Source organism: Heptranchias perlo, chromosome 30, assembly GCF_035084215.1.
Source record: "Heptranchias perlo isolate sHepPer1 chromosome 30, sHepPer1.hap1, whole genome shotgun sequence".
Lineage (NCBI taxonomy): Eukaryota > Metazoa > Chordata > Chondrichthyes > Hexanchiformes > Hexanchidae > Heptranchias > Heptranchias perlo.
In genome coordinates this window covers 16,680,085-16,700,133 of record NC_090354.1, presented here as the reverse complement: position 1 = coordinate 16,700,133, position 20,049 = coordinate 16,680,085, and the positions used below count along the sequence as shown (strand labels likewise).

The 20,049-nt window shown below is 40.1% G+C and overlaps 1 protein-coding gene across 3 annotated transcripts in view; it reads right to left on the bottom strand.

Annotated features, from left to right (window-relative positions):
* LOC137299956 (neurabin-2-like) overlaps nt 1-15,758 on the bottom strand; it is a 199,498-nt gene extending 183,740 nt beyond the window's left edge. Inside the window, exons 1-2 of one of the 3 annotated variants that reach the window (XM_067968986.1) lie at nt 15,678-15,758; nt 4,959-6,645 (exon numbers count right to left, since the gene is read on the bottom strand). In XM_067968986.1, the coding sequence (XP_067825087.1) occupies nt 4,959-6,506 (1,548 nt within the window). In that variant the 5' untranslated portion in view covers nt 6,507-6,645; nt 15,678-15,758. Of the gene's footprint in view, nt 1-4,958; nt 6,831-15,381; nt 15,448-15,677 lie in introns of those variants that run through there. The other 2 variants (XM_067968985.1, XM_067968984.1) reach the window with 2 other exon arrangements.
* Nucleotides 15,759-20,049: the final 4,291 nt, after the last annotated feature.

Genomic DNA, 20,049 nt, shown 5'->3' with positions numbered 1-20,049 from the left:
ATATCGCCAACAGTAATTTCTAGGCTCAGGTCAGTAACCTATTTGAATTTGGAGCTCTTACTCTTCACTATGAATAGCTCGATGATTTATTCTTCATATGTCTCACTAACTAATGCAAGCACCACATTTATATCACTTCCACATGGATTATGATGTGGCATAAAACAAACCAATTTTTTTTTAAAAGGGGAAGAAAGACAGAAAAGAAAAGAGAAAAAAGAGAGAAAGAAAAAAGAAAGGTGCTATATGTATCCATATAGCACCTTTCACGACCTCAGGACGTCCCAAAGCGCTTTACAGCCAATGAAGTACTTTTGAAGTGTAGTGACTGTTGTAATGTAGGAAACACGGCAGCCAATTTGCACATAGCGAGGACCCACAAACAGCAATTAAATAATGACCAGATGATCTGTTTTTAGTGGAGTTGGTTGAAGAATAAATATTGGCCAGGACAGTGCAGAGAAGCCTCCGGCTCGTCTTCGAAATAGTACCATGGAAACACAACCAAAATATATAGAATAATTAACACGTCCTTGCGGCATTCATGAATTACGTATATGGCTAGTCATCTGTCATGGGACATGTTGCTGAAAGTTGTGCGTTAGTGAAGTAAAACTGGAAAAATCATTCTTCAAGCCCTTCATTCACAACCTACCCTGACAGCATGTGCATGACTGATAGTTGCTCTCTCTGACACTGCTTCAAGTTTTCTCAGCTGACTTTCTGAGCGCTCAAACACCTGAAGTGCCCAGATTAACACTGAAATTTCTTTGACAAAGTTGTAGACTATAAAGTAATTCAGAGAAACAGAAATCTCTGTGGAAAAATCAGCAGGCAGGATCATTGCTAGGAAATGAGCTGATCTTCCAGTCGCAACATCTAGCAAAGCTTTGTGCCCGCTTAACATTCCTGCTCTGCATCAGCACCCCAAATTAGATGCTGGCAATGTTTTCTCCCTCCTAATTCTGCCCAGAAACACTGTTATTTTGGGAAGACCGAAGTCACTGGCTTCGGCCCCTGCCACAAACTCTGTTCCCTTGCCACCAATTCTATCCCCCTCCCTGATCACTGTCTCAGGCTGAATCAGACTGATCCTATTTGTCCTTGATCTGAGCTTCCAATCTCTTATCACCCAATCACCTACTTCCACCTCTAACATCACCCGTCTCCACCCCTGCCTCAGCCCATCTGCGACTAAAACCCTCAACATTGCTTTTGTTACCTCCAGACTCGACTATTCTAATGCTCCCCTGGCCAGCCTCCCATTTTCCACCCTACATAAATTTGAGCTCATCCAAAACTTTGCTGCCCATATCCGAGCCCGAACCAAGTCCCGCTCACCCATCACCCCTTTGCTCGTTGACAAACATTGACTCCCAATCCACCAACGCCTCAAATATCTCTGGAACCTCCTCCAGCCCTACAATCCTCCAAGAATTTGGTGTTCCTCCAACTCTGGCTTCTTCTGCATTCCTCACTCTCTTCTCCCCACCATTGGCGGCCATGCCTTCAGCCATCCAGGCCCTAAGCTCTGGAATTCCTCCCTAAATCACTCTGCCTCTCTGCTCTCTTTTAGGACCCTCCTTAAAACCTACATCTTTAGCTTTTAATCACTCCTCCTAATATTTCCTTCTATGGCTCGGTCTAATTACACTCCTGTGGAGCATCTTGGGATGTTTTGCTATGTTAAAGGTGCTATATAAATACAAGTTGTTTTTATTACATTCTTTAAAATCACGAAAAACACAATATTTTAGGGAAAATCACAATCCTCACTGTGGGTTATAAAAATCACTGCATTTGACGTGGAATGTCACTCCATGGCACATCACTGGCCTTAATTATAGGTCTCTCACATCAATGAAACAACACTGATAACAGGCTGTCCCTCGGGAGACAGCCTTTATGTCATAGATTCAAATTTTAGTTTGTTTGCTATTTTTCTTAAGTGCAAAATAGGACAGAATAGTCTACTGAAAGAACTAATTACTGAGCAGAAAAAGCTTCATCAATCAAGTACTAATAATACTAGCTTAATGAGCAAGCTGCAATAATCACTGTGGCTGAATATGACATTCAAAATACTAGATCAGATATTAAGTTTACTGGAAGATGGATGTGTTAGACAGGTTAAGTTTTTGTTTTTAAAGCTACATTTAAATACCAGCAAAGCAAATATACAAATCAGTTTCAATTTATTGATAATTGTTTTTGTTTTTCCATAGTCAACAAAATATGTCAGAATATTAAAATTGCATGAAAATACTGCTGCTGCTACTTGCAATGTTTTTTGTTGTACAAAATGACTACTGTAGTTCTCAATGAGTTGACTGAAAATGAAGGACACTTTTTTCACTAGTGCACCACATCCTGTCTACATACAACAATGACTGCACTTCAAACGTCATTCGTTGTTACGCTCTTTGAGGTACAACATACTGTATAAATACAAGTATTATAAATTGTCATATTTAGCTTTTACCTTTTGTTACGAAGATCTACACAATTCATTATTATTTACTGATTACACCACAGACAAAAAGTTTCACTCTAAAGCTTTTGGAATTTTTTAAAACTGTAAAGCAAACACCGAATTCAGAAAATATACAATTATAATGCAATTGCATAATGCAAACAGTGATCAGATGCGCATTCGACTTCGGGATAAATCTGGGATTATTTAAGACACAACTGGATGCTGTGATGGGGGGCTGCACGTTCTTCCTGGATGGATAAGCTTGGGTAGGCCAATTGACCTTTCTCAACCATAACCATCTTTTGATCTCGTCATAAACATTCACTAAGGAAAGTAAAGGTACAGCTAAAGTAGATAAAACAACAACTTCTTTGGATTTAAAGGTCAACAATATTCCAATTCATTGCACATTATCTGAAAGTTACCGCTTTGCTTATTTGGTACACTTCCTGACTAAACAAGGCTACTGTTATCAAAAGCTGTTGTTAGATTTAACTCCGTTTTCTATTGCACTTGGAACTGTTACACAGGAAGTCTTATTATGCCCCTTCCTGTTGCAGATAAGAAGTTCTGTGGTGACCAATTACTGGACTGATTCTGAATGACAAAAGCGGGGAAATTGACAAATGCCCATAGTTCAAATATTCAACCGTTCTCAGTTGGCTGCTTAGAAGTCAAAAATATCTTGAGCACAAACTTAAAAATTCCAGGTAATCTCACAATAACTAATTCACAAGAGGTGCTCATGAATTCTAAAGCCTAACCACCCAATGGGCTTTATATATATAAAAAAAACACCTAATTTATTTTTTCACTCAGTGACTGTGAAATGTTTACATTTCTAAGTCACTTCCTATATAATGAAAGAAAAACTTACTGACCCAGATCTTGCTGCCAAAATAACAGGGAGGCTAATGGTGCTTGCCATTATTTATGCACGAATGGTGCAGCAACTTCAGGCGAGGGGCAGATGCATGGTTAAATGCAGATATCCAAATGTTGCAGTTTGAAATGCGCCGTTCCGCCGTTAGCTTCGCGAAAACTGCATTGTGCTGTCTGCCTCACCGCTGAAATACATTGGTGTGAAGTTGCTATATTTCCATGGTAGATACAAACTAAACTCGCCACAGAAAGTCAGGTCTTGTCCATTCCAGTCTAAGTATGCTTTTAACGATGTGATAAGTGTTAATTACTGCCAAACAACCTCTCTGGTACTGAAAATTAACTATTAAGTGTGGAGTCTCATCCCTTCAGGTATGAATTGTTGGAGATTTTAAAAATGTAAACTTTTTTAAAAATGTTACTTTTCGTTTGCCTATTTTTTCTCTCTCTTTTAATCTAATCTTTCTTTCCCTCTCTTTCTGTACCTGATTTGACAGTGAATTCGCCCTCTCTAATTTACACTTCCTTCTCAATCCTGTGCTGTTAATTTCACAACCCTTCAATCTGATTTGTTAAGGAGATACACAGTTGCTTGCCCTGTTCACTCAGGTCCCAGATGCCCTGTTTCCCTTGCTGCGATGTGATCTGCTCGCACTTTCAGCAACTTGCCACCCAAAAAATTTAAAAACCTAAACGTGCAAGGGCAAGTCTAACTAATGGCAGATGCCATTAGATGCCCTGCCATAGCAAAATCTGGGCCAATGTTTATTGACTCCAGGTTCCTTTAGCCATTAAATACCTAACTGCAGCTAATGGCATCCCCACAGGTAATAGTTTGACTAAATTTACAGTGCTAGATGAACAATGAACTTACTTAAAACATACAGTACTTGCACATAATGATATGAATCAGTATATTTACTATATGAATGAACTTCATTTTTACCTTGAAACTTAATGTTCATTTTTCAATATATGGAATTAACTTAATAACAGTACCAGCTGATATGTGCGAATGCAGTCAAGCTCATCCCACCTACCCTCAGAAACACCGCTGACTGCAGTTAGTAATTTCCAGATGACATGGTGCCTGGAGTTAACAGCCTTTAAGAATTACCGGTAGGTTTATAAAATGTCAATCTACTGCTGTGAAATAAAATTCAGACTGCAGTATCATTAAAAAGTGACTATAAATCCATACTAGCCAGTTACAAGTGGGTCATAAAAATAATTTAAGTCCATAAAGTTCGTAGGCTAGATAAAATTGTATTCCACTAAAGTTGATTAAAATCACTAATTTATTATTAAGTTGGTTAATCCTGATGTAATTATCAGACAATGACAAAGAAAATGCAATAAGTATTATTTATGAATGACTCCATACTTCAACGATGCAGAACAATTGAGAATATTTATTCTGGATATAAAAATCATAAGCTTCCCTCTTATTCACCAAATACTTAAAATTAAATGTTAATAACAACTATAACATTTGTAAAATTATCCTTTCCTGAAACTTTATGAAGTTATTTCAAGACATGATTCCAGTCTTTAATGGACATTTGCAACTACTGGTCAAGTTCTTTTAATATAGACTTACTTTAATTGATGCTGTGCTAAAGCGAATTTTTCTATGTGGGATGGGTTCCTCTTCATCAGATAATCCATTGATCTCTGAGTAGCCACTTTCAGGTTCAAATGCATCATCCTCGTCATCATCCAGACAACTTGCTTCAGATTCATCACCTACCCCACTAAAGGCGCTAATATCCACCATATCTGCCTCAGAAAAGTCTTCATTTTTTTTGCAATGATCATACAGATCTAGGTCATTTTTAACCTGTTCTCCATCTTCAAAGGAATCTGCTTTAGAGGACAAGGACTCCTCTACCTGATGCACAATCCCCTCTCCAGATTCCAAAGACAGGGGCTGGAAATGATCCAAAGAGTCTTTGGGAAGATCTCCATTTTCTGAATTAATATCATGGAGCAGTGCTTCAGTCTCAACCGATTTAGCCTCACAAGTTTCTAAAATAGCATCTCCCTGCTGGAGGCCGGACCCATTCTCAGGGTCCTTAAGAGCAAGTTCTGGATCTTTTCCATCATCTGGAGGTCCAGATTCCTGGTCCGACTCTACATTGTCTTCCATCTCCATTGGTCTAATTTTTCTGACCTCCTCAATTTTTTGTGACCTTTGTGCAGATGATGCAGGTCTCGTTTCTTTCAAACTGTCCCCATGTTTCACAAGAGATGCTAACTTACTGGCTAAATTACTTCTAGATGGAGAACCACTCAGCGATTTATCAGTTTGTAGTTCCTCGGATTCTTTTCTGAACTGGCCAGGCTCAGCCAGATCAAGAGAGAGGTCTCCATCACTATTACTCCCACTTTCTGTTTTAAGTGCATCTTTTTGATTTTTAAGAACTAATTTTGATTTTTTAGAGACTGGTTTTGAATTGAGGGGGCAGACACCTTGCTTTGCGGTTTTGTCAAGGGCTGCAGCTTTTTTCTGATTGGCACTGCTTTCAAAAACTGCACTTAGCTGACTGACTGTAGGGGAAATGGCCTCTGTTTCTAGGCTGTCTAGTGACTCAGTGCTCCCATTGAATCGAACCACCACATCCAATTTGCTGTCCTTAAACCCAGCCCTCTCCTTTTTGAGCAAAATCCTATTGGAAACGTTTTTCTCCTGTATATTCTTCTCAAAAATCTTCCTCGTCTCCTGCAGCTTGGAAAAGGGTCTTTCAGTCTTGGTGTCAAAACGACTCACTCTCTCCGAAACGCTGGTGCCAAGCTTCAAAAGGGCACTGTGGTCCACATTTTCATTCAGGCTGCTGGCTCTGGGCAACGACAGGCGGACCGACCTCTCTTTCCCTTTCGCTGTGATGCCCGTCGCTTCGTTAGGGGTGGTGCCCATTTTTTGCAGAAACATGTTCTTGATCCTGTGAACGTTGGATCCATATTTCTTGCCTCGGTTCTGCCTTCTCCCCTCCACATCCTCCGCTTGCTTCTCCTCTCCATTTGCCGTGGGGTTGTTCTCATTTGTGTTTTGCAGAGCCTGGATCTCCGCTTCGTAGGCATTGCGGTGGGGAGAAGGACTCCTTAGGCTTGTTGTTGTCGTTGATGATGATGTCTCGGTCTTCATCATGTTTAATTCAGCGCTTCCCTTCTCCAAAGCTGCATAGTTTCCGATCGCACGTTAAAAATACTACAGGATAAGGCTCATGGTTGCATTCTGTCGACCTAAAGAAGGCGGTTTATCGTGTGGCTCGTTGATAGTCCTCCATCTACAAAAGAGGGGGGGGGGGGGGAGAAAAAGACTAAAATAAATCCCGGGAATAAATCACCGAATGCAAGATCAAAGAATGCACGCCGTGTGATGGATTGCAAGTATTTAATCCTTTGATTGCATCATTTTGATCGCAAAATGCTGATCGCTTGATCCTTCTGCATTATCAACCTACAGTGGCTTTCACTGGGTCCTACAGTCCGCCGGATGAAGTTACAACGTACATGCTACTTAACATTTTACCCTACATAATATGCTTGCATTTTTTTACGTTTTCACTTATTTGAACAGATACATTTTCCTCGTAAGCCCTATCTGAAAAGAATGTAAAAATCTAAACTCTAACCTCGCTCCTCTCCAAATGTTATTTCTCATGTGTACAGATTTCACACCTCAATTTATCAAAATATATCTGAAACAGAGCAAGACCCGAACTTCGAATGGAATTCATTTGAAGGCTCGTGACAACGACTTTCTTGGAAAGGAAACCAAAAATAAAATTCCGAAGTTCTGAAAAAATAAGGAAAATACGCAAATATAAAATGTTGTACTAATGATAAAGCCCCAATATTACCTTGTAGTAAAGTGTCCATTATTGCAAAAATTGTGTGAAAAGTGAATTGCCAGTTAGCTTGTTTGTCAGAATAAAAATAGAACAATGTAAAAGTAAAATATGTGTTAGATCTTGATTATAAATAACACTAAATGATCAAGTAAATGTAGTTTAATTTCCCATCACCTTAAAATTCACTGTTAACTACAGTTTAAGAGGCAAAATATGGACCATCTATGTTTATAAATTACTTTTAATTTCTACTCATTAATGGTTATTATATGCACATGTGGAACTTTGTACCACATGTAACTCTAATGAACAGCAATAACTACAAGAATAATCTTTGAACTATGACTTTTTGAAAGGAGGAAGTTTATGATTTTAGAACCTAATAACACTACTTATACATATAAATAGAAAGCATTTTGAAGAGTTCCAAAACACTTGGTTAGCTTAATAACACATCTCTAAAGCAGTTAAAACTCTCTCTAAAGTTGCAAAGGACCATTAAAAAGTTTGTCTTTTCAGAAAACATATGATCTTTGTATACTATCTGAAAAGTCCAAAGTAAAATTGTTATTTGATTAATGATACCTCAACAGCGCTGTGTAGTTTGCCATAATTTATATATGATAGAATCCTGTCCACAAAGGCAACACGAAGATAAGTGATTGCACAAATTTTTAATTACTTATAATGAATTGTATAGTAGCGCTTAGGTAGTAAAAATTAATACTGCAGGACCATTTTTTAGGATGGGAATATTTTTTCATATATTTATAGGGACTGTGGTTTTTCTACGTGCAGTGTCTGCATTTTCTTATTTCTTCTTGGTTATCCCACCTGCATATCCCACCAGGGAAAATGGCCAATCATATTACATTAGTAAGCCTGCCTGCTATGTTACTGTGATTCCCTACCTGACCAGTCACATTCCACAGAAAATAATATCCTTTTGATTGGTGATAGGAGGTTGCATTAATCAACACACTTCACTAAAAAGCTCCTCACCTACTGTGTGTGTGCATTCCCCACAACTCTGGCCACCCGACCTGAATGACAAGATCTGTCCCGCCACCTGTCCACTCCACCACCCTCAGCCTCCATGCTGCCCTCCATCTCGATGTTCCAACCAGGTAGATAACAGGCACCCAGCATCACCAATAACAACAATAACTTACATTTACTAGAATGGTACGAGGGATGAGGGTCTTCAGTTATGTGGAGAGATGGAGAAGCTGGGGTTGCTCTCCTTAGAGCAGAGAAGGTTAAGAGGAGATTTGATAGAAGTGTTCAAAATCATGAACGGTTTTGATGGAGTAAATAAGGAGAAACTGTTTCCAGTGGCAGAAGAGTCAGTAACCAGGGGACACAGATTTAAGGTGATTAGCAAAAGAACCAGAAGCGACATGAGGAAACATTTTTTTATGCAGCGAGTTGTTATGATCTGGAATGCACTGCCCGAAAGGGTGATGGAAGCAGATTCAATAGCTATGGGGAAAGAGCAGGGGAGTGCTACTAATTGGATAGCTCTTTCAAAGAGTTGGCATAGGATGGGCCTCCTGTGCTGTATCATAATGTACTATTTATATAGCACTTATAATGTAGAAAGCATTTTACATGGGTGGGGGGGGGGGGGGAAGAGAATAGGAAAAATAGATAAAAGAAATTTTAAAAACACTGAGCCATGGCATGAGAGTTAGGAGAGGTGATTGAAAGCTGACTTGTAAAGATGAGTTTTGAGAATGCTTTTAAAGGTGAAAAGAGAAGTGGAGAGGCAGAGGGATTTAGGCAAAAAAAATGACAACAGGAAGTAAGGTTTTGTAGACCAGAAGTGTATATAGAAGTAAAATTTTTAATATAATGATAGATTTTTAACAGATTTTCAAATCCATGAGCAGCACCGTAAGAGATCCAAGGGTAAGAATTCGATAAGGCCTATTATTGGGCGTAGGTAGCGTGATCTGCTATTAACCTGCGCCCAATGGCCCCTGTGCAGGCAGGATGAGACTTTTGTGCGGCCTGAGGACTTACCTGCAAACTGCGTTGGAAATCAGCATTGAAGCGAGGATTCAGTGCAATATGCACTTTCCACCAGCAGGGGGAGCCCCAATCTCTTAAAGGGAGGATGTCGCTTAAAATCTCTTAAAAAGTAGCCGGTACCTGTTATTTGCTAAAAATAACAGTCTGCTGTCTGCACGGAGTCTGAACGGAGATCAGACATCGCACACATAAAGCACAGATATTTAGACACTGATGTGTTATGTTAAAACATTGAATAAAGGTTGAGCACTACTAAGTCATAGAATCATAGAAAGTTACTGCACAGAAGGAGGCCATTCGTCCCATCGTGGCCATGCCAGCCGAAAAAGAGCTATCCAGCTTTATCCCACTTTCCAGCACTTGGTCCGTAGCCCAGGTTACGTAGGTTATGACACTTCAAGTGCACATCCAAGCACTTTCTAAATGAGTTGAGGGTTTCTGCCTCTATCACCCTGAGTTCCAGACCCCCACCACCCTCTGGGTGAAAAATAATTCTCCTCAGCTCCCTCTAATCCTTCTACTAATTGCTTTAAATCTATGCCCCCTGGTCACTGATATCTCTGCTAATGGAAATAGGTCCTCCCTATCCACTCTATCTAGTCCTGTCATAATTTTATATACCTCAATTAAATCTCCCCTCAGCCTCTTTTGTTCCAAAGAAAACAACCCCAGCCTATCCAATCTTTTCTCATAGCTAAAATTCTCCAGCCCTGGCAACATCCTCATAAATCTCCTCTGTACTCTCTCTAGTGCAATCACATCTTTCCTGTAAGGTGGTGACCAGAACTGTACGCAGTACTCAAGCTGTGGTCTAACCAATATTTTATACAGTTCTAGCATTATCTCCCTGCTCTTATAGTCTATGCCTCAACTGAAAGTATCCCGAATGCCTTTCTAACCACCTTGTCTACCTGTTCTGCTACCTTCAGGGATCTGTGGACATGCATTCCAAGGTCCCTTTGTTCCTCTACAGCTTTCACTATCCCCCCATTTATTGTGTACTCTCTTGCCTTGTTTGCCCTCCCGAAATGCATTACCTCACACTTCTCTGGATTGAATTCCATTTGCCAAGTATCTGCCCACCTGACCCAGTCCATTGATATCTTCCTGCAATCTACAGCTTTCCTCCCCACTATCAACCACACGGCCAATTTTTGTATCATCTGCAAACTTCTTGATCAAGCCCCCCCCCCATTCAAGTCCAAATCATTAATATATACCACAAAAAGCAAGGGACCTACTACTGAGCCTTGTGGAACCGCATTGGAAACAGCCTTCCAGTCGCAAAAACACCTGTCAACCATTACCTTTTGCTTCCTGCCACTGAGCCAATTTTGGATCCAACTAGCCACTTTCCCTTGGATCCCATGGGCTTTTACTTTTTTGTGGGACCTTGTCAAAAGCCTTGCTAAAAATCCATGTACACTACATCAAACGTGTTACCCTCATCGACCCTCCTTGTTACCGCCTCAAAAAATTCAATCAAGTTAGTCAGGCACGACCTTCCCTTAACAAATCCATGCTGACTGTCCTTGATTAACCCGTGCCTTTCTAATGACGATTTGTGCTGTCCCTCAGAATTGATTCCAATAATTTGTCCACCACCGAGGTTAGACGGACTGGCCTATAATTACTCGGTCTATCTCTTTCTCCCTTTTTAAACAACGGTACAACGTTAGCAGTCTTCCAATCCTCTGGCACCACACCTGTAGCCGGAGAGGATTGGAAAATGATGGTCAGAGCCTCCGCTATTTCCTCTCTTGCTTCTCTTAACAGCCTGAGATACATTTCATCTGGGCCTGGCGATTTATCTACTTTCAAAGATGCTAAACCCCTTAATACTTCCTCTCTCACTATGTTTATCCCATCTAATATTTTACACTCCTTCTCCAACTTAACCACAATCTCTGCATCGTCCCCCTCTTTTGTGAAGACTGACGCAAGTATTCATTAAGAACCATACCCATATCTTCTGTCTCCACACATAGGTTTCCTTTTTGGTCTCTAATAGGCCCTTACTCTTTTCTCAGTTATCCTCTTGCTCTTTATGTATTTATAAAACATTTTTGGGTTTTCCTTAACTTTATTTGCCAGTAAATCCCATATCCTCCGATCTGCATGCCAGATCTCACCAATCTGCCGATCTGAGTTGGTACCAGGCCTACAAGTGTGCATGCACCAAGGTTCTCAGATGATACACTAGAGGCCTTGGTGCAAGAGGTAGACAGAAGGAGGGACATCCTATATCCGCGGGGGGGGGGGGGGGGGGGGGTGGGGGGGGGGGGGAAGGGCAAGAGACCTTCCAGACATATGCCCAAAAGGCAGTGGGAGGCAGCGGGGGACGAAGTCATGCCAGACGGACAGCACCACGGACATGGATGCAGTGCAGGAAGAAGTTCAATGCTTTGACACGAGTGGTCAAGGTGAGTGAGGTCAATTGTCAAGTGGCGTCTCCTATCGACTGCACCACTAGCCACATCCACTGCTCCACGCACTACACCCCCCATCACCCACATACCAACAAACTCTTTCCATCAGCACTCAATTCTTCCAATCAGATGCTTCCTCTCACCCTCACACATTACACTGTTGCAAGCCGCCCATCCACAACTCACAGGTTTCACACACACTGGCAGCTACTCACTCATGACAGGCACATCATTCAGACACACGTTCCACTTTCTTGCAGGAGAAGGTGGCGCATAACAGGAGGCAGCAAGTGGCAGTGGCATTTAGCCCCCAGAGTCTGTTACATTTTACTATTTAACTATAAAATATAAAACCAAAGCAATACATTAGAAAAAGGGCAAAATATATGACTTTAAAATAGGGACTAAATTATATCTACGCTTCCTGGACCAGTTATCCCTCTAATCCCGCTTCATCTATACACTACACCTGGTTTTAGGAATATAGGAACAGGAGTAAGCCATTCAGCCCCTCGAGCCTGTTCCGCCATTCAATTAGATCATGGCTGATCTGTACCTTAACTCCATCTACCAGTCTTGGTTCTGTAACCCTTAATACTCTTGTCTAACATAAATCTGTCAATCTCAGTTTTGCAATTTTCAATTGGCCTAGCCACAACAGCTTTTTGGGGGAAGAGAGTTCCAGATTTCCATTACCCTTTATGTGAAGAAGTGCTTTCTGACATCACCCCTGAACGGCCTAACTCTAATTTTAAGGTTACGCCCCCTTGTTCTGGACTCTCCCACCAGAAGAAATAGTTTGTCTCTATCTACCCTATCAAATCCTTTAATCAACTTAAACACTTCAATTGGATCACCCCTAAATCTTCTATATTCAAGGGAATATAAGCCTAGTCTATGCAACCTGTCCTCATAATTTAACCCTTTTAGTCCCGGTATAATTATGGTGAATCTGCATTGCATCCCCTCCAAGGTCAATATATCCTTCCTGGGGTGCGGTGCCCAGAAGTGAATGCAATACTCCAGATGGGGGTCTAATCAGAGCTCTGTACAGCTATAACATAACTTCCACCCCTTTGTATTCCAGCCTTCTTTATGTTGGAGATAAAGGCCAACATTCAATTAGCCTTTTTAATTATTTTTTGTACCTGTCCACTAGCTTTTAGTGATTTCTGTATTGGACCCCTAAACCTCTCTGCTCATCTACAGTTCCTAGCTTCTTGTCAATTAGAAAATACTCTGATCTATCTTTCTTGGGTCCAAAGTGCATGACCTCACACTTTCCCACATTGAACTCCATCTGCCACGGTTTTGCCCACTCAATTAATCTATATATGTCCCTTTACAACTTTCTGCTCACATCTATGCTATTTACTGTGCCAGCTAACTTAATGCCATCAGGAAACTTAGATATAAGGCTCTCTATTCCTTCATCCAAGTCATTTAAAAATATAGTGAAAAGCTGTGGCCCCAGTACAGATTCCTGGAGGACACCACTAGTCACATCCTGCCAATTTGAGTACATACCCATTATCCCTTTCTGCTTCCTAACAATTCCTTATCCAAGCCAATAGGTTGCCTCCAATTCCACGCGTTCCCATTTGTATTAACAGTCTCTTATGTGGAACCTTATCAAATGCCTTCTGAAAGTCCATATAAATAACACCCACATACACTCCCTTATCTACCATGTTAGTTACCTCCTCAAAAAATTCAACTAGGTTCGTTAGACATGACTTACCCTTTACAAATCTTGACTCTCCATGTACAACATCAGATAAGATCAACTAATTATGTACAAAATGGTGCTTTACCAGAATTTAAATCGACTTTAGACCCATAAGAGTAATCATTGCGTCTACCTCAGGTTTGGTGAGAGTGCATCCTACATAAAAGGTTTGCAATTATTGGCCAAGTAAAATGTCACTGAAAACAACTTAATTATTACTGTATATACTGTTCCTTGTGTGTTTAGGGGTTGTAATTTACTTCAGGATATTTCAACTGCAAAAAAAATGTTGGAGAAGAAGTATTTAAAATATTTTTGTTCTGCTTAGTCTCCTGAATCACATTTTACCACATACATTTTGCTTTCAAATTGCCTAGATTAGAATGGTCTATCCAATGCAACAGTAGTCTTTAGTATTTTTACAGTTCAACTGCAAATATAATTGGTTCTGGACATTTCTTAGATAACTTTCATACCAGATATATCACTGATTCAACATAAATCAGCAATACAACCTGGAACGGGATAACCACACATCTATAAGAAATCACTCAGTACTGACACTACTTTTAGTTGTAACCTACATTTACTAATCTGTGATAACCTAACTTATAATCAGACCATTTCTCTACTAAAACCAGTCTACACCTATTACATTACTGGAGTATGCTTATAATACAATCTTAAATATTCTCTTTAAGATTCAGCATGGCCTCTGCATGAATGACAAATTAAGGTCACAATGTTAATATAAACTTGAACCTCCTGTTCTTGAAGTAATGCAAGTGAAAAACCACAATGAAGTGAAGTTATTGAACTCCATTCAGACTTACTCCTGAATTATCATACAAATGCAGCTTATAATGTCTTAACTCCATCTTAATAAACAATTTCCTATATGATTTAACCGTAAAGGAATACATGCCAATGGCATGTCAGCGCTCCTCAAATAAACCTTTACTTGTATTTTCATAACTTATGCACAATAAGTTTACTAATTTTAACAATTAAGAATGATTTCCCACTAATTGTCCAATTGTTGCTGTAGATTAATTGTGATGGTTTATGAATGCATTAAGCTACATGCAAATAGCAATCATGCCACATAAGAAATGCAATGCTAAATCTTTACCACAACAAATATTTTAATTATAATTTATTTTATTATTGTATTTATTTTATCTTTAAGTATTAAACTGGCATAAAAATGAGAAAAGTAAAATAATTACTGGCAATATTTTAATGAAACTTATTATATGATTTCACTCCTCAAGTTCCAGTCTCAACTGGCAACACAACTCCAGAAATGCTTAGGTCTGTGGCACTCAACATCATAATGTGCGCCATACTACAGTTTCTAACTACATAAGCACCACAAAGTCCCCCTGAAAAAGTTTTTTAAATTAAAATGAGTGAAATGTTAGGCTAAGTGTAGAGGAAAAATAATAAATCCCAATCTATTGTATAGACAGAAAACATAGTAAGGGAATGGTGGTTTATTTAAAATAAATCACTGGCATCATGCCTTCAGCATTCAGTAGTTACACAGTTGTCACTACTCAGTGATTTACTCTGAATAAACTACCCATCCCTGACATGCATTCTACCATATATATTCTGAAGTAAAGTAATAAAGATTAAAAGACCAAAGGAGTTATAATTTCTGTGTTCTTTTTATGTTAATACAGACACACAGAAACATGCAAGCCTCTTACAAATTATTGATTTTGCAGTCAAATTAATCCTACTTTTCAGATGTACTTAATATTTGATTCAAAAATCATGTATGTATATATAAATACAGAAAGACTTGTATGTATATAGTACCTTTCATGACCTCGGGACCTCCCAAAGCACTTTACAGCCAATTAAGTACTTTTGAAGTGTAGTCATTGTTGTAATGTAGGAATATATATATATATATATAGATATATAAATACAAATACATATATATACATACACACACACACCTATTACCTATTTCCAGTGCGAGTATATTACATACGTATAAATGGTATTGTTGCTCTAAATTAGACCCTTTACTTCAGTAGCACTAGGATCCAGAGAGTCACTACACAAAAGGCCAGGCTACGTTGCGTTTCCTGCACGTTATTTCCCATTTCCCTAATAACTGTCATTTTAGCCCAAAACGTCGGATCCGGAAAGCGTTACAAACAGGAAACGTTCATGCATATGATTTTTTTTAAAGAACCGTTTGCTGTTACTCTCATTCAGCAAATAACGCTTTGTGATCCGGAAGGAAGCTGACTTACATTGTACCCCGTTTGTAGTTCTGCTGCTTCCTTTGCTGTGTGTTTCCCCCCCGTGATGTGCCGCAATACTGGGCTTCACCAGCCACACATGTCACACCGTCTTTAACCATCGACGGTCACGCTGCGGGCGGAGCTTTCAAACAATACCCAAGTGTTGCAAACGATTGGTGTTGGTAGCGTCTTTTTTTATGGACTTGTGTCATCTCCTATTGTGTATTTTGTTTATTTTTCCAAAACGAGTAGAATCCGATGAACCAAATACTTTGTTTTTATTTTTAGTTCAGTTCACATGTTATTAATTTTTTTTTACAATCTATCAAAAAAAGTGGCTTGCTTTTACCGTGACAAGATCATTTTGTTTGCCTTCAAAATCCTTCCTGGCAACTCCGGAGAAATATCATTCTCCTTAGACCAGGTGCTTCTCCTTATGCTTTGCTTCTCGCCTGCACAACTATGCTGGAACAAACCCCTGTCACAGTCATAAATCTATTTATTCTATAAGCAATATTTTATTACTATAATAATGTTGAACAACTAAAAGCCAAAAAGGTACTTCTGCTTGCTATGTCTTTTCCCTATCTCTTATTTTGTTTCATTCTAATTTGTGATTTCGATCATATCCTAACTACCTGCTCTACACCCTTTAAAAAAATTTCTTACCTTCTACCCCAGTACCACCCATATCCCCCATTCGTTTTGGAAGTAGGGCACATTGAAAAGATTTGGCCTCTGTTTGGATGACTACACTCTAAACACTATTTTACAATGGAAGCCTACAATTTTGGAGATTGACATAGTCACATCATAGTGGTGACCAGGTCAATCATTGATGCCATTTTTAAATGTCAAACAGAAATATCTGGATGAGACAGCTCTCATTATAGTGTAATTAGGGTCAAATTATTTTTAAGAAGGTTTGCAAAACTGAATAAGAATATTTTGTAGATCTGACAGTTCCAGTGATTTTATGAGTATTTTAGGAAGTGCAGATTGTACAGCTACTAGCTAATATCATCAAATTAATCTAAAACATTAGGAGCCGAGGGGCGTATGGCCAAGTCGTGGGGCCATGTGGCCTAGTCCTGCTCCTATTTCTTTATGTGCTTATGGGGCATAGTCTCAGGATAAGGGGTCGGCCATTTAAGACTGAGACGAGGAGGAATCTTTTCACTCAGAGGGTTGTAAATCTTTGGAATTCTCTACCCCAGAGGACTGTGGATGCTGAGTTGTTGAATATGTTCAAGGCTGAGATCGATAGAATTTTGGACTCTAGGGGAATCAAGGGATATGGGGATTGGGCGGGAAAGTGGAGTTGAGGTCGAAGATCAGTCATGATCTTATTGAATGGCTCGAGGGGCCATATGTCCTAATCCTGCTCCTATTTCTTATGTTCTTAAAACATTAAAGAAATATTCCTTAATAAATGTACTCTTACACATCAAACATTGCTCATAACAATTTGGAATTTTGAGCATCAGTGTCAATCTTACATTGATAGTTGCTCATTCTGGAATATGTTACCAATGAAGGGGTCAACATAGAGGGCTGATTTTTCTCTCCCTGACTTAGGGACACACAATTGTTGTCCTTCTGTAACATGACCCCAGCTGAATTCTAAGTTATTCACTGGCTGTGAAGCACTTTGTAGTGTCTTGAGGACATGAAAGGCACTATCTAAATACAAGTTCTTTCCTAATTTGAGGCAAATATATATATAGATATATATCACATAGTCTGCACATCAATAATCACCAGTTCCATTGTCTTGATTAGAAGAGTGGGTATGTTTGCATGTGAGTGAGCCATAGATGTGTCCTGGTCTTTAGAATTTCCATTGAGTACAGGATAAAACTGTCATCCTGGTACATGGTAAAAATCACAGAAATTCATATAAATGATAACATTTTGGTTATTATTTTAGAAAGCAAAAGTTTTACAGCAGGATAAAAGCAAAAAAAATATGTATGTTATCCTAAAATAAGCAATAGCTCTTGATTTCTTAAAACAAAACGCTGTATTTTATAATTTTTCAAGTGCAGCAAAATTGGGTTTTCCCAAACCCATAGTGTGGGTCCCTCCAAACAGGCAACGTTATTAAGTTTTGTGAGGCAAGTTTCTCCTCTCCATTTGAAAGGGTTCCTAGCATATGGAACACATGTGCAGGGAGGTAAGCTGCATTCCAGTTGTCTGTAAAGTACAAAACTGAATGAGTCAGTAGCACATGGAGGGCTAGTAATCGTCATTATAGAAAAGTTCATGAGTGCAAAAGTTGGTTGGAGATCAAGCATTCCTTGCAAAAATATGTGGCTGTGGGTATGTAGCCCTGAATCATTGGAGGTCCTGCTGCAAAAGGTGCAGTGAAGGAGGTTGGCCCTCTTTGGAGTCAAGACCACCCACCTACTAAAGCAAAGGTTCAAACCTCATGGGTGAAGGTCATGGAGTGAGTCAATGCAGTCTGCCAGGTCTATCAAAGCTTGGGGAAAATAAGAAAGAAGTTTGCTGTTATCAGGAAAAGTACTAAGGAAATATACTCGACTTTTTATACGTGCTTACTCTTCTTCGACAGAAGGCATGGCACCACTGTCAATATTTCTACCTTGCACTCTCTGGGAGATAGTATGCAGATGCTTTCTCACATCACTCTTTCATACAACAGAAGGTGGAGGGCACAATTGCACTGGGGCACAGTAAACTGGCACATAGCAATTCAAAGTTTAGCTTGCAAAGAGTATTGATTTCAAATTAGTCAGCATGGTGTTTCTGCTATGTCCTGGCCCTGGGAGAGAGGTGGTCAGAGCACAGTTTTTTAAAAATTAATTGTTCTTACAATGTGGGCAACACTGATAATGCTGTATTTATTGCCCATTCCTAGTTGCTCTGAGGAGGTAGTGGTGGTGGGCTTTCTCCTTGAATTGCTGCATCCTTGTGGTGATAGTGCTCCCAGGATGGTGCAAGGTAGGGAATTCCAAGATTTTGACCCAGTGATGATGTAGGAACGGTGTTATATGTCCAAGTCAGAATGGTGTGTGATTCAAAAGGCAATATGGAGATAATGGTGTTGTCCTTCTTAATGGCAGAGGTTGTGGGTTTGGGAGGTGTTGTGAAAGTAAGATTGATAAATTGCTGCCACAGTTCTCCAGTGGTGGAGGAGTGGATATTAAGTTCAGTTACAGTGCTGATCAAGCAGACTTCTTTGTCCAGAATAATGTCAAGTTGTTGTTGAAGCTGCACCCATCCAAGCAAATGGTGAGTATTCCATCACAGTCCTGACCTGAGCCTTATAGATGGTGGTGAGGCTTTGAGGGGTCAGAAGCCACTCGTCGCAGTGTACCCAGGATCTGTCCTGCTATGTAGCCATGTCATTGTTGTCGCTGATCCAATTAATCTTCTAGTCAATGGATCACCCCCCTGGATGTTGATAGTGCGGGACTCGACAGTGGTGGTGCTGTTGAAGTTCAGGGAAGGTGACTGAGTCTTTTCTTGTTGGAGATGGTCATTACCTGGTAGTTATGCGATGTGAATGTTCTATGGATGTTGTAAGATGGCAGGGGCTGATTGTCAGAGGAGTTGTAAATGGAGCTAAACACTGTGGAATCATCGGTAAATATGCCCACTCCATAAAAAATTTTATTGCTAGCAAAAGATTCAAGAATTCAATCTGAGTGTACTCAAGACTTTTAACGTTGCACACAGAGCTGCCTGTATAACTGTGGGTGCTCCTGCTACCCTCTCCCTGCCTGAACCTGGAATCTACCTCCCACCAGTACACATTGGCTACCATCTTGTGTGTCCTGACTTCATCAAAAGTAAGAGATAGAAAAAGGACCAGACTCAGAAGAACCAAAAATCCATGGGTCTGGCCTTATGTGGAGATTTTGTGGGGCCTTTTAAGGGATGGATCCTCTGCCCACCCCAAACAAAGTCAGTGGCATAGGAAGGAACTCCCACGTCCTCAGCCTCTTAGTAACCGGGTGGCTCATCAGTGGCTGGAACACTGGGAGAGGCCTGATGTGCCAGCCCACCAAGTTGCAGAAGTGGGGCCCATCTGCTGGTCCTGGCCTGGATTCCCAAGGAGGAGCCAAATTTGTACAAAATATTTTGGCACCATTACAAAGGCGACACTTCTGTCCTCCTTCCCCCTGGAGGGGGACCTGGCACTCCCACCAGACTTGGCAACCAACTCCTCAGTTTGCAGCCTCCTTTAGAGGGGGACCAGATGTAGCCTTTATGGCCTGCTGGGGTCAGCAGCGGAGGTTCCCAAAAAGCACATATCAGCACTTAAGCAGGAATGCAGCCACTGCAGGTTTTTAGCTCTACAGAGTTACAAAAACCATAATGAGAAAAATGTGTAAGAGAAAAAGCGGAAGAAAAC